The following is a 13,912-nucleotide window of genomic DNA, read 5'->3' on the forward strand; positions in this document are numbered from 1 at the left end:
AAACGAGAATAGAAAGAAGAGGATATAATATTTCTTTTCTGTCTGTTCTGAGGTTCACCTCTCGCATAAAAGGCAGTAAGAATCTGTAATAAGATTAGTGTGGGCAACTTCCACAAGGCTATCCCAAGCCGGTGGTGCGTAAAAGAATCGACTACAACCCCTTTCCGACAAAAAAGGCCCGTAAGTAGCAACGACACATCTTAACGGAATCAAATGATGCTATCAGAGTGGCCAACATTAGAAGCCGTTCGAGTGACGAAGTCAATTCAAAGAGAAGATAAGGTTCATTGCTTCGTAATTCGCTCACTCCAGCGAGCTTCCGTTCCACCCTTCAGGAAAGTGCGATAGACCAAGCCGAGGTCTGCCGTCTGGGTCTCGCAAGAGACCGTGGGTAAACCCCATTTTGTGTATTTGTGCAATCATAACAGGTGAACCCATATTTAAAAGATATTACATTACAAAGCAAGAAACACATTGAAAAAAACATGTCATAAGGTTTTTAATATCTTTTATTTCTTCCTTTCATTTACGTATATCTAATCTCTATTATAAGTAAGTATATTAAATTAAATTTCCTTACATCCGATTTCTTTCTAAAATTAACAGAAATTATTATTACTAATTATTATTATGAACGTAACAAATAACTAAAGGAAAAGTTGGTTACTGCACAAGAAATATTTCAGTTTATTGCTATAATTAGTCATATTACTTTTGATGGATAAAAAATATTACAGTTTGGAAATACATATAATATAAATATAATAACGAAACGGCGATCAAAAAAGTATTCAATTAGTAATGTAATTTGTGATACGATATGAGTACCTATTGTTTAAAAAAAAAATTCATACCTATTATTTATTAAATTATTTGTTTTAATTTTTTAGAATTATACATAATATCAATGTCTCGTGTGGTGTACACAAATAGGAATACCTACATTACGGTACTAATCGGTCTTACAAAATGGGTTATGTAGGGTACATATTTAATAATTATTCACAATTTACATCCTTAATTAAATTATTTTACCAATCTACACATTGCATTATTGGCACATAATGTTATATTATAGAGTTCTATATCTAAAACGAATTATCTTGATAATAAATTAAAAATCTTTTAAACCTTTGATAGATGACAATATAACAAATGCGTAGGTATATACAATATACATATATTATATGTTCGATTTTAGGGAAATATCGATTCAAATTTTCACTCATTTTATTTTAAGATACTAAACAGCATTTAATGGTGTTTAAATCCAACTAAAACATACTACGGTCTACGAGTAATTCACATCAATATCAAACAGTTGACACTTAGCTACCTATTTTTGAATGTTTATTATATAATAGTAACACTTGTGCTTGAACTTGGAAAATTCGTTTAATACAAATCCAGTTATTAATATTATAATATTATTATGTACAATAACAATTTTTCTAATATTATTTTTTTATATCTTTTAAAGTTTATGTTTTGCTATTTACCCCTTGTGCTACATATTTTGCAATTCCAGTGAAACATAATTAAGATTAAGTTTAAAGTAAAATCGTTGACAACTACTTTAATGGTATAAATTCATTTATAAAAATGGTAGCTATTATTTGGGACGTTCTGCTTTGGACTTTATTCTGTAATAGCGTTATAATATAACAGACGAAGGACAAAATGGTCTACCGCATTATATCTACAGAAATTTTTCTGTTCACTTATAAAAAAACACGCTTGTTTTAAAATGTTGTTCAACTAATTATATTAAATTGTTAACTTTTATATTAACAATTCTAAAAGTGTTGTTTGTTATGATTATGTATATGATTAAGCAGATAACAGTTGTTTTTTCTATTTTCGGTTGTACAATTTGAGATGCAGGTATTGATCAAAAATGGCATTACTTGATCTACTTCTAAACATAAGCTTTTAATTAGGGTATACAACATATTCGGAAAAATAAACATTTAGTCATCATTATTATTTCTTGATTTAATTTATACTATTTTGTTAAATAAAAATAATTACGGTTGGGTTAACTAGCTTTCTCTCGTTCGTTTCTATGTTCCTTAAACGCATATACTTAATTAATTTTATCGATTTAATTTGGCGAATTGAATTTAATATTTGAAATAATAGTCAATAGATAATATGAAATATTTCTCAGTATTCTGTCACAGGTACTTATACTACATATTATGTTGTTGCTTAAAAGGCCATTTATATATAAGACTAGAACTTATGATATATTTTTTGGTTTAAATAATCATTATTGAAAGTCAGAGGTGGATGTATCACGTAAGTAGTGTATGTGAAAAGGGTAAAAGTAAGGTCGCGGATCATAGCCGTTTGCGATGAGTGTCGCTGCAGCTACGAAGCGAGGTGGCGCGGCGGGGAGGAGGTGCGGTGCGAGGGGCAGGGTCGAGGCTCGATGCTCGGACCATCATCCGGGAAGCCTCCGTCCTCGGCTGAAACGTATTTTACTTAAAACTTTTTGTCGTTATTTGTAATCGGATTTTTTTTTCATTTGAACCTACAGTTTTTGAAGACTGAAGTTTCATTTAATTTTATGGTTACCTGGTCTCCCAACGAGCCGAGGCGGTGCGGGATTCTTCTGTGTTCAGTGAAGGAAGTTTCGAGGTGGTCACTGAGGGACTGCGATAGTAGTTGCGTACTCGAGGACGACTCCTCTAGGTTGGACACGTCGTCCGCGCTGTCCTCGCGTTGTGGACTGTCAGACTCCTAAAAACACAGCACAATTTTTATTTATCACACATTTTAAATTATACTATAATATGGATTACGTACACTACAAACCCAAAACTTCTTTAAAACAAATGTTAATGAAATAAATGTTCGTGATGACAGCACTATTGTGTGTGTCCTATTGGATACAACAAAAAAAGTCACCTCCTCAAGGTCCCGTAGAGCAGATGGATAGGGAGGCAGTAGAGCTCGACCGTCGTCACGCCTTTCTCGCCTCTCCAACTCATCAGCCAGCATCATCAACTCCCAGTCTCCTCCACTTCCAGAGAAACCTGAAATATGTTTTAGATTTTCCAATCATTAAAATACATCAAAACAAAATGTTCCACCGTCAGCGGAAAAAGCAATGGTGAATCAGTTCCTCTCTTAATTTTGTAGTCTAAGAATACTTAGACTACTAACACGAAATCATGGTAACTTTTTTTCCTGACCATACTTCTTTTGTAATTCATATTTGCTACTATTCATAACCGTAGCGTAATAATTCTTAAATAATATCCAGCAACGCATTCGTAAATCTCAATGCGGCGATTTAACTTAGGATGAGATAAGCCTCCCGTTAAGGATAATGGTTAATAGAGAAGTTTACAAATACCTCTACGCTTTGTTTATCAAGGATTATTTTTGTCAATGAGATTTAATGGTATAATTCTAAGTTACCTACCTCTAACAGAAGAATTATTTCCATGTCCCGCTCTTTGACAAAATCGCTTGCTGTCCACGAACTCTTCAAATACTGGGGTATGAGGAATGGACTCTGAATCGCTGGACGATGTCGATGTCCTGATATGGTTTTAATACAAATATATATAAGAAAATGATAATTTGCTATCTTGTTAGTTTATATAAATGTCTTACGTGTTGCTCCAACTGGCATCGCTGCCGATATCCAGCACTACGTCGTTGCAGTGCGATTTTTCTTGTTGTGACCCGCTCCCCCGACGTGACCCAAAAAATGATCCTAAGCTAAATTTGCGCTCGTCCCGACTTTGTTCTGCAAAAATAATAAAATACAACTGTATAATATCTGTTATTTTTGCAGAATTGTTAAATTCTGTTTTTACCTTTCGGCATACAAATAGAAATTAATAGGGCTTATATTATTTTTCTTATTAGTAGTTCGCATACCCAAAAATATGTGCAACATATTTTTACGAAATACTAAGTTCTAAATAGATTTTAACTACAAAATTTAACATTGAACTATTAAAAAATATAATTACTTTTTTTCCTTCCAGTATGATGCATGCCAGTATCTACAGAAAGAGTTTTCTTGATTTTAGATTTGGTGTTATCCAGATGGGATCCGAAAAAGTGGAATGGCATTCCTCGTCTACTGGACCTCAGACTCGACTGCTCGGGACTTAGTAACGATCGATTTTCTGATGTTATTTGTGGCGACATTGATCTACAACAATTTTTTTTTAAATTTTATGTACGAAAATTCTAATTATTTTATATTTTATACGTTTTTGGTGAACAATGTGAAACAGTGAAAACCAATGTTTTTTACAGCTAAATGGGTTATTGTTACATATGTAAGTACCTAAGTATATGATCCTGTATATATTCACCTTGTAAAATTCTGCATTTCCACTGTTTCCTGATCGCTCTGATATTGATCCCACGATTTTCTTTGTTTTACTTTGGCTGCGCGTTTCCTTGAATAAGTCCCGGCTTTCCCATCTAGGTTTAAGTCCAGCCTCTTTGACTTGCTGACGCTCCACGTCTCTTTCTTGGAACAAGCTTTAGTAGTTCTACTTGATATCGATTCAGCTAAACTTTGTAATTCTGAATATGTTAATTTCGACAGTTCAATCCCACCAGTTAGTTCTGCTAACTTTTCTTCAGTCAAATCGTCATTTGATACGTGTTTACTGGATGACGGAGCTAATTTGAGAGGCGGTTTGTTCTTGTCATCGTCACCCGGAGATGTTGCAAATACTGTATCAAGAGAATCTCCTCTCTGAAAAACCCGTTCTTAAATTTATATATGCCTGCTAAAATTATAAAGCTAGTTTAGTAGTAGATTATTTATAATAGCACTGTATTATTCATAAAAAAAAACTATGCAGACAAATTATTATGTCATAAGTTCTTTGCTGTTTTTACTAAGATGACACATAGTTACCATAAAACCTTCATTAACATCTGACCCCTCACTAGCTGAGCTATCATTATTGAGATTGGGTATGTTTCCATTTTCTTCAAGACCGGGCTCAATACTGGTTTTCATAGACAATGGGGCCGACAAACCTAGTCTCTCTAATTCTTGAATTCTATTCTGTAGTTGACAGATTATTTCGTCTCGTTTTCTTACTTCACTTTCTAAACTAGCGAATCTGTAACAAAGTCGTGAAATTAATTATAAGACTCTCTTTTTGAGTTTTATATATTCTAGCCGTTATACGTAAAATAAAAAATATAAATTATAAATTGATATTAAAATATTTACCTATGATGATATTTATCATATTAAACTGGAAGAGTTACCTGTTATAAAATGAAATTCGTAGCCATTGTTCTAGATGAAAGAGCTAAGACAAACCTTTCTTGAAATTTTCCTTGCACTTCGTATAAATGCCCTTCAATAACTTGTTTGATGCCCAACAATACTTCTCCAAAGTATTCTTGTTCTTCTAAAGATGCTGCAGAAGCAAAAAATAACTTATAACATGACATTTAACTAAATAGAAAACAATACTTATATAGCCATAAGTATCGTTATGAGCTTACTTATTATTTTTAATTACCTCGTAGAAGTTTCCTTTGATTAGCAACTGCTGATATTAATGTGATTTTCGGTTTTTCAGAAGGCAGTTTTATATCTTCAGGCCGGAGTGATTGAAAATCTAAATTTTGCTGTAATTCATACTCAGATTTAATATTTATGCTGTAATCTTCACGTGGTATAATTACATCCGGACTTGATTTTACGATTTGACTTTGCAAAAATGGAGTATCAGTGGATGATTCTGTCTGTATTGGTGGCTCTTTCTTTGGTTCTGGCAGTTCGAACACATCGTCTACTATATCAGACAAGGCACTGCCTGGTGGAGAAGGCAGCGTATGACGATGAAAAGTCACGCTTTTAGCAAATTTGGAATGTCTTGCAGCATAACCTTCCAACGTTGGTGCTCGAATTAATTTTCGTAATTCTTTGCCTCTTTGTGGACTCTCTGCAGGCGTTACGTCTTCTGACAACTTTTTCAAGATAGACTTTAACGTTCGTCTCTCTAACGTCTCATTAGACTCATGGCTGCCTATAGAATCAGAAGATTTTCTTTTGTATTTTCTTTTGTCCATTGTGCTTCCTTCTGAATGACTACGAGTTAGGGTATCGGAAAGCAAGTCTTCCGAAGAACTTGCACAATCTAAACTAGAACTTCTTATTTTAACTACTTTTTCTAATTCAGCTAATTTTTGCCTTTCGTTTAATATTTTTAATTTTTTTACAAAAGGGAGTCCTCCATACTCCGGGGATAGATCGTCTATTGATTTATATTTTTTTACCTTAGGCAACAAAATTGTTCCCATCGTAATAACTTTTTTTGCTTCATGGACTTTTATCTCCGTCTTCTTCGGGGAAGAAGTTAACAAATCTAAAGATTTTTCTTGATCGGCTTCAGAACTTGTAACACATAATTTAGGCTTACTACTATTAATGCAGTCTCTATTAATCTCTACGTTATTATTATCTATTTTGACAAGCTCTGCCGTGTTAATTACAGGCGTATGACTACTCAAATTTCCACTTTCAATTTTCCTCTCATTTGCACATTGTTTGGATGTGTCACTATTAATTTGGTCTAAACTACTCTTACTATAGCTTTTAGATTCGCCTAATATTGCAGCTTTCTTTAATTTACTCCAAGGTTTCTTAGTTTTACTTTCCTCTTGACTATCCTTTTTCTGAACCAGAGTAACATCAACTGAACTTTTATCAGGTAAGGGCAATTTATTTCTATCGATGTCTTTATTTGATCCATTTTGCAATAATCTTAACTTATCTCGGAATGTCGAACCTACCACTTTAGCTGGTGATTTTATTTTACTGACTACTGAATGTGGAATTGAAATTAAACTACTTTCTGTTTTAGGGGTAGGTTCAACGACTGCAGCCGGTTTTTCGGTAATTTCTTTACTAAGCGGTTGACATACAGCAGTGCCGTCACTCTGTACTTGCAGTATTTTATTCCTAAAACTGACTTTTGGTTTGGAAGCTCCGTCACTGGACCCCGAAGAATTTTTCCTTGAATTTGAAAATTTGCCAGGTGAGCTTGATTCTGAGCCTTTTCGAAACGGGCTTAAGGTTTTGATCGTTGGACTTAAGGGGCTCTTCAGAGAATTGGGGCTAATGGTGTCAGAGCTTGAGGGCTGGTTACTCAACGTAGGTGTAAGTTGATTTTTTTCTCTCTCTTCTTTAGCTTTTAGAAGAAGTAATCTTTGTATAAGAGGAAGGCCAGCACCGATGACTTCCGGTTCCGCGTCGAGAGCGGAACTAGTGGATGGAGTCGGTTGCGGGGGCGGAGGCGACACTACTGATGCTGTTAGATGCCACTGCTTTGCCACTTTCTCCTCTCGATCCTTAAAAATTAGTAAAAGCATAAAATATTTTTTTTAAGGTAATTGTCAGACGGTTTCAGTCATTGATTATTGGCATAATGTACTCTTAAAATAAACCAACCTGTTTTTCCTTAAGGAGTTTTAATCGTGAAAGCAGAGGTAAACCCGCTCCGAGAGGAGATACTGTTTTTTCAGTCTCTTTATGCGCAGAATCACCAGCCTGTTCCTGAAAAGTGGTTGCGTTGCGTAAAACATCATATCGAGTGAGCATTCGATGCGTGATGAGTTTAGCTGAAGGTACCTGGACATGGCACATCATATGAAATAAAAATACTTTTGATGAAATATTATTATTCGTTCGTTTTATACCTCTTGGTGCTGTGAGTCGTCGCTGTGCACGCGAGGCATGCGGCGGAGTACTTTGGGGTCGGACATGGCTCGCATCTCTAAGGTTTCGCCCGATCGCCTTCCACCGCGCGATCGGCGGATTGCGTTGCGGATACCCTTATTACAAATAGAAAATAAGTGATCGTTATAATATTGGCAAACTATTTTAAGTTAAACGAAAATATATTAATGTTTTCCGTTTGAAATAACCTAAACGCAAGAAAAACTTACTTTGACATCGGTACGCAGCTTATGGACGATTCGCTTTGAAGTGCTATCGTCGCCTCCCGTCTTGTCGGGACTAACTTCGTCTGGAAAGTAATAATATAGAAGGACTATTATTATATTTCTTATTTTATATAAATACATGTATAAAATATAAATATCATAAATATATAACTTAAACGCCATTTTTAAATCTCTGTAAATAAATTCCTTTCAATGATGACAGTAACATAACATTGTAGTACTAACTCTTGGGCTTCTGCCGCGCCATGCTCTTGGCCTCTTGAAGTCTCTTCCTGCCGAGTGTCTGCAAGATATCCTGCGCCTCTGGGTAGTCCTTCATGGCTGCAAGGACGTCTTCGCGAGACAAGGAAAACAACTCAGAGTAACCCACAGACCGTACGTCTGCGGTACGCCTAAAATAGAAAAAAGAAACAAACTAAAAACTTAATTACAAAGAGTTGATCTTAAATCGAATAATATACTACATAGATATGCCTATTACTTGCTTCTTACGACGAATAATGTATAAAATAGTTGAGATCAAAATCGAATTATTATCTGAAACGATATCCAATACAATGCGAAACTCACTTATTTAAACCGTCGAGATTTAGAATACCGATTTCCCCAAAGAAATCTCCGGCTTTCATGGTGGTAAGAACGCGGCCTGTTTCCGAAATCACTTCCAGGATCCCATCAGCTATGATAAACATCTCCCGTGCTACTTCACCTGAAAAACACCGAGTTTTATAAAATCCTAATTAATCATGTTATTTTTTAACTTCGGCTTTTCCGTACCTTTTCTACAAATAGAGTCTCCGGGTGTGAAAATATAAGCTTTCATTTTTAAAACCAAATCATGAAGAAACTCCGGCTGACACTCTTGAAATATTGTTACCTGAAATTTTTATAAACAAATGTGTATGTTATGTTTACAATAACCTACCTAACCTAAGCCAAAATCCTGCTCTAAGGAAAGCTGTTACCTTTTTCAGCACGCTAAGATTGACGTGAAGTGCGAGCTCAGTCTTTAGCTTATCGGGAAGCAGACCTAAAGCTGTGTTGATGTCACCTCCACCCTGGATGCGACCCCTGGACCACGAGTAGTCATACCAACGGAGCACACGACGCTTCATGCCACCCGGAACCTAGAGCATACCAATTGCAAAAAACGTATGTATATGTATTATGTAAGTTATAAACTGTTTTAATAAAATAATTTTCATAGCAAAATGTACCTTATGATGTCTCATGTATGTCTTGGCTCCATCGAGAAGCCTCTCAAACTCGAGCCTGTTCGCATTTCTGTTTGTAATGACATTGCCAACTTGGCCCACTATGGTTGCGAATATAAATACACCAATCAAGTAGCTCACTATTGTGAACACATATCTGAAAATTAACAAAAAATTGTTATTTCAAGATGAATTATTAAAAAAATGCCTCTGAATTGTAGAATAATATGAATTTGACACGTATTTTGGCCCCATATTCTATAATTAAAGTTATTGTAAGAATAAAATAGCACTAAATGTAACAGCTACGAGTCGTTGATGACAGCCATGCAACACAACAAGTAAGCGGTGCAAAGTTTTCGAACAGTTACAAGTCACAAACAAACAGGCGTGGCCGGAAGCGATAATAAAATGGCGGTTAGATTCTATGAAGGCTGTTCGAAAACTTTCTGACTTTGATGAGCAATAAAAAGAAATAACAAAAGATTCGATTAGGGACGAACTATTGACATCAATCGCCGCACCCATACTTTATCGCTGCGAAGCGAACAGCCTCCAAATTTCTGCCGCCGCCATTTTTATTGTGTGCATGACAATGGCTGTTAATTTAATCCAAAGTTTATATGGCAATATTGCATACTTTATATATTTTTAGTCTCTAGGACAGACCGGCGGAGATATTTTTATTTTTTATTACTTTAACCTCTTGTAATTAGAAGAATTTTATTCTTATTGCCGCAGTTCACACTGCGACAACGTATTCCAAATCATAAAATTATAATTCCATGTAGTTGATTATAATATTGCATAAAATGTAGTAGATGATAATGTATGAACAGCCATTGTGCGCATAAATGTATTGGGTAATTTATATTAGAAAATAATTTATTAGAGTTACTTAACTAATACCAGTGATTGATCAGATTACGTAACATTATATCAAAATATATCATAGTTTACTAACGAATATTTATCAAACCACTTGTAATATGTTCGGTTAGTAGTTCGTACATATAAATACATAAAATATAAAATGAACACAATCCGTGTAAAAACAGCTAGTAGCCACCTACGTAAACGCAACCCGTTCGGGATAATCTCTCTTTTTAACACATATTATATATACATTTAAATCAATATACTTAGGTATACCTAGCTCCAAACATCAAGACGCAATGAACCATTTGTACAAACGTTTTACTAACGATAACTAAATCACTCTCCAATATAAACACTAAGCGTTTCAATCCAATTTACCTGGATTAAAACTCTTCACATAAACTTATTAATAACTGACAGATTCTCCCAGATCCATGTCAAATCCCCGTCCTCATTACAGCTTCAACTAATTTGAGTTACGAAACGAATTTAACTTTACTGTATTGAGTTTGGTATGAAATTTATCAACCTCGCGTTGTGCGGGTTTGTAGAGATGGGAATTTTAATAAGTTTATATTCGTCCTCTTCGATCGTATAGGATTTCATTAGTGACTAGGCGTTCTGCCCTATGACATAAAAAGGGATCGATTCAAATCTATATATACGAGACATAGAAGGCGCGTACTTAAGGCGGAAACATACTACTAAAACGCGACGCGACGTGTCGTGTCGACACCCGACGTCCATCGTGCACATTACCAACACGCGACACCACGACACGCTTGCAAATTCAGAAGTCATTTAGCTGATTAATTTCCGCGCAAAGCCTTGTGCCAGCAAGTTTTTACCAATTTGAGGTTCAGATTCGAGGAATGTTTGCAGCGTAATGGTGCACACCTGGATGATGTTATTTTTAAGAAATAAAATTCCCAGATGTCTATTTTAATTGAAATAAAAAAATTTGTGTATTGTATTTAGTTTTTTTTTTAGTTTTTTTTCAAATTCGCAAATCTTTCTGGCCAACCCTGTATTTTTCTAATAAACTGAATTGATTAGCAGGTTATTTGTATTAACTAACAACATCCTAACTCCCTGTTTTTGTCCTTGTATTGAGGTAATCTCATGTCATATAAAACAGAATATTGTTTCACCAACTCAATTAATTGTTCGTCGTTCATTTCGCCAAATAAATCCAAAAATATCTAAGTATATAAATTGACATTCGTGTCAAAAACTCGAAAGCATTGACGCATGACGTCATCATCACAACATCCACAACACGCCGATCCAAATCGATTGGATGTTACAGCGTGTGATCACATGGCGTGTTGTCTATGTGCATCTGACCATATTAAATATATGGGATTGATAAGTACTGACATGCGTCGGATGGCGTGGTGTGGCGTCGCGTTTTGGTAGTATGTTTCCGCCTTTACTGTATTTCGATAAAATAGATAATAGTTCAAAGTAGAAAGAGTAGGTATAATGATAATGGCTCTGCCAGTTAACATAATCGTTATTCTCTCACTTCAGAAGAGTTAATTCTAAATGAACCTTACATTAGATACTGGAGATTATACAGACTTACCGAAAACGGGATGGAACTTAATTGATTAAAAGCTTATTAAGAAAGCTTGTTTGTTCTTTTAACCGTTTAACGTTGGCATTGATATATGGTAACTCTTGAACTATTGGAATTCCATCTTGCAGCCAATTTGTTTGTTTAAAACTTCCTTTTACTCAGCTTTAAGCTTATACTTATAATCGATTTGTTCATAAAAATTAATGACATGGAAATTAAACTAAAGCAATCGTAAAATTTGTATAATAGGATAACTGTTTATATTATTCGAGTGATTAATTCAGTTCGTTTGTCAAATAAAATACCAATCACTTTAAAAGATTGAATCGGATCAGTAATATTGAATTGAGCGTCGCATTTAATCGCTTAAAATTAATTTGACCGCTTCACTAAGTCTAAATAATGTAGTGAATAAATATCTTTTCCTAGTTGAACTGCTATATAATTTAATGAAATCATCGAAATACGATATAATCATCGAAATATAATCACTTCATCGAAATACGAACTATTGAGGTTCTATTTTCAAATTAATGCAAAGTCGAATATTAAAGCTGCTATGTTCTATTTCCTGTAAATGAAATGGTCAAGAAGTATTGGCCAAGTATAAATATGACGAACCCTAACGATCGGCAATTTAATGGCAGCCGCAATAACTCACAGACAATAGTGGCTCGCTTAATTTATGACCCGATCCCTGGCCGGTGACCCTGCTTAATGACCTCAGGACAGATTTATCTACTCGTGGCCCTTTCCGAGAACCCGCATTTTTAAATGTAAACAGAAACTCTATGTTTTTAGTTTAGCCATCTTAATTTTCTAAATATATTATTTAGTTTTTCATCTATTTAATTTAAGACTTATTAAACGATTTTGGTTTATCGTAATTTCCCTCATTACATCTAGGTACATACAATATATGTATATGTAAACAAATAATATAAGTAATATAGAGCCGCGACATCAAAACAGTAATCTGACCAATCAAGGGGCAGCCACATACCCTCGGTTAGACCTGAACTGCAGAAGTCGGGACTTGAGTCCCCTGCGTGGCAGAAATTTGGGGCGTCCGAGCGCGCTGGTATAACAGTTTAGTACTTGTGAGTGGTTAACGTTACCTCCGCTCTGACAATTCACTTAGGTTAGGACCTAGGCCTAGTTTAACAATTATGACTGGCCCAGTAAGGCAGCAATTAGTTGAGTAAATAATAATAATTATTAATCACATGTTTATCAACTCTGCCATTTGTCTTTAACAGCAGTATTGTATGGTTTAGTTAGAGTTAAGCTTAACATGCCACAAGTATTAGATACTAAAATGAAAGTTATTTTAGATACAAACAGAAGCATAACAACCCAACTTCTTTGTTAGTAATAACGTCGTCTATTACTTCCTCGACACTTGCTAACAATAAAAGTAAGCAAAAATTAGACTTTCATAATTCAAGTACTATATGAAAATTAAAAAAAAAACCTATTATTTCTTTAAATATATCTTTCCGAGCGGATATTACGCCGCAGACTTTTTACGGCTACATGAAACGACCCACGAGTAATAACTAACTCAAAGTAAGTTAATTTACATTATTTAAACGGAGCTCTTGAAATATTGATTTGAGATAAATCTTATGAAACACAGAAGGAGACTCACTATTAAATATTTTTACTATAACTTTGGAATGTTTTGGTTGCCGATCAAGGTTTTCACAGACACATGTTACAAAAGTACTCACTCAGCATTAGTTTCGGGTGTGGGCAAGTCTCCGATAGTTGTAAGGGTGAGTGTGGACCAGTAGAGAGAGCCCAGGTACTTCCGGGTAAGAGTCGCATAGTCACCGGGTCGGTGCGGGTACGCCCAGTCACCCTGAAAATTGTTTAATTCGTTAATTTAGGCTTTTCTAATTTAATGAAATATTAAAATTGACTAACGGAATTAGGTCGATGGCGTTATTTGTCGATAATTCAATAAATATTAAGTTCTTGCGAAGAAGAAGTTTTTAGCCTGGAAGGAGATGAATACCAATAATAAAGTCAATTAAAGCGAAGTTTCTGGAATTCCGACTAAACAGATCACTAACTTCTACATTCATTAAGAACTTTACGATAGCTGTACGAAAACTTTTCACTGGTAATGAAAAAAGTTTTTTATGACACTTGTGATGCTTTCATCTTCGGAGTTGCTCTGCACTTGTCTTCTTGATTGTCTTCCACCAAAACAATGATTTTTATATTTGAACCATATTTTTAATCAAATTATACAACAGGT

General features: G+C 34.8%; 1 protein-coding gene across 6 annotated transcripts in view; it reads right to left on the reverse strand.

Moving 5' to 3' along the window:
- Positions 1 to 499: 499 nt before the first annotated feature.
- The window catches only part of LOC125053968, a 103,550-nt gene continuing 90,137 nt past the window's right edge, over positions 500 to 13,912 (reverse strand). For 5 of the 6 annotated variants that reach the window (XM_047655606.1, XM_047655605.1, XM_047655609.1 and 2 more), the window contains 20 exons: positions 13,380 to 13,510; positions 12,650 to 12,724; positions 9,189 to 9,342; positions 8,937 to 9,098; positions 8,749 to 8,848; positions 8,542 to 8,680; positions 8,197 to 8,363; positions 7,954 to 8,033; positions 7,705 to 7,839; positions 7,457 to 7,561; positions 5,523 to 7,356; positions 5,318 to 5,417; positions 4,901 to 5,111; positions 4,344 to 4,735; positions 3,993 to 4,177; positions 3,628 to 3,763; positions 3,434 to 3,552; positions 2,914 to 3,041; positions 2,581 to 2,745; positions 500 to 2,471 (listed from right to left, as the gene is read on the reverse strand). In XM_047655606.1, the coding sequence (XP_047511562.1) occupies positions 2,343 to 2,471; positions 2,581 to 2,745; positions 2,914 to 3,041; positions 3,434 to 3,552; positions 3,628 to 3,763; positions 3,993 to 4,177; positions 4,344 to 4,735; positions 4,901 to 5,111; positions 5,318 to 5,417; positions 5,523 to 7,356; positions 7,457 to 7,561; positions 7,705 to 7,839; positions 7,954 to 8,033; positions 8,197 to 8,363; positions 8,542 to 8,680; positions 8,749 to 8,848; positions 8,937 to 9,098; positions 9,189 to 9,342; positions 12,650 to 12,724; positions 13,380 to 13,510 (4,647 nt within the window). In that variant the 3' untranslated portion in view covers positions 500 to 2,342. The remainder of the gene's footprint in view (positions 2,472 to 2,580; positions 2,746 to 2,913; positions 3,042 to 3,433; positions 3,553 to 3,627; positions 3,764 to 3,992; positions 4,178 to 4,343; positions 4,736 to 4,900; positions 5,112 to 5,317; positions 5,418 to 5,522; positions 7,357 to 7,456; positions 7,562 to 7,704; positions 7,840 to 7,953; positions 8,034 to 8,196; positions 8,364 to 8,541; positions 8,681 to 8,748; positions 8,849 to 8,936; positions 9,099 to 9,188; positions 9,343 to 12,649; positions 12,725 to 13,379; positions 13,511 to 13,912) is intronic. The other variant, XM_047655607.1, reaches the window with a different exon arrangement.

Source organism: Pieris napi, chromosome 11, assembly GCF_905475465.1.
Source record: "Pieris napi chromosome 11, ilPieNapi1.2, whole genome shotgun sequence".
Lineage (NCBI taxonomy): Eukaryota > Metazoa > Arthropoda > Insecta > Lepidoptera > Pieridae > Pieris > Pieris napi.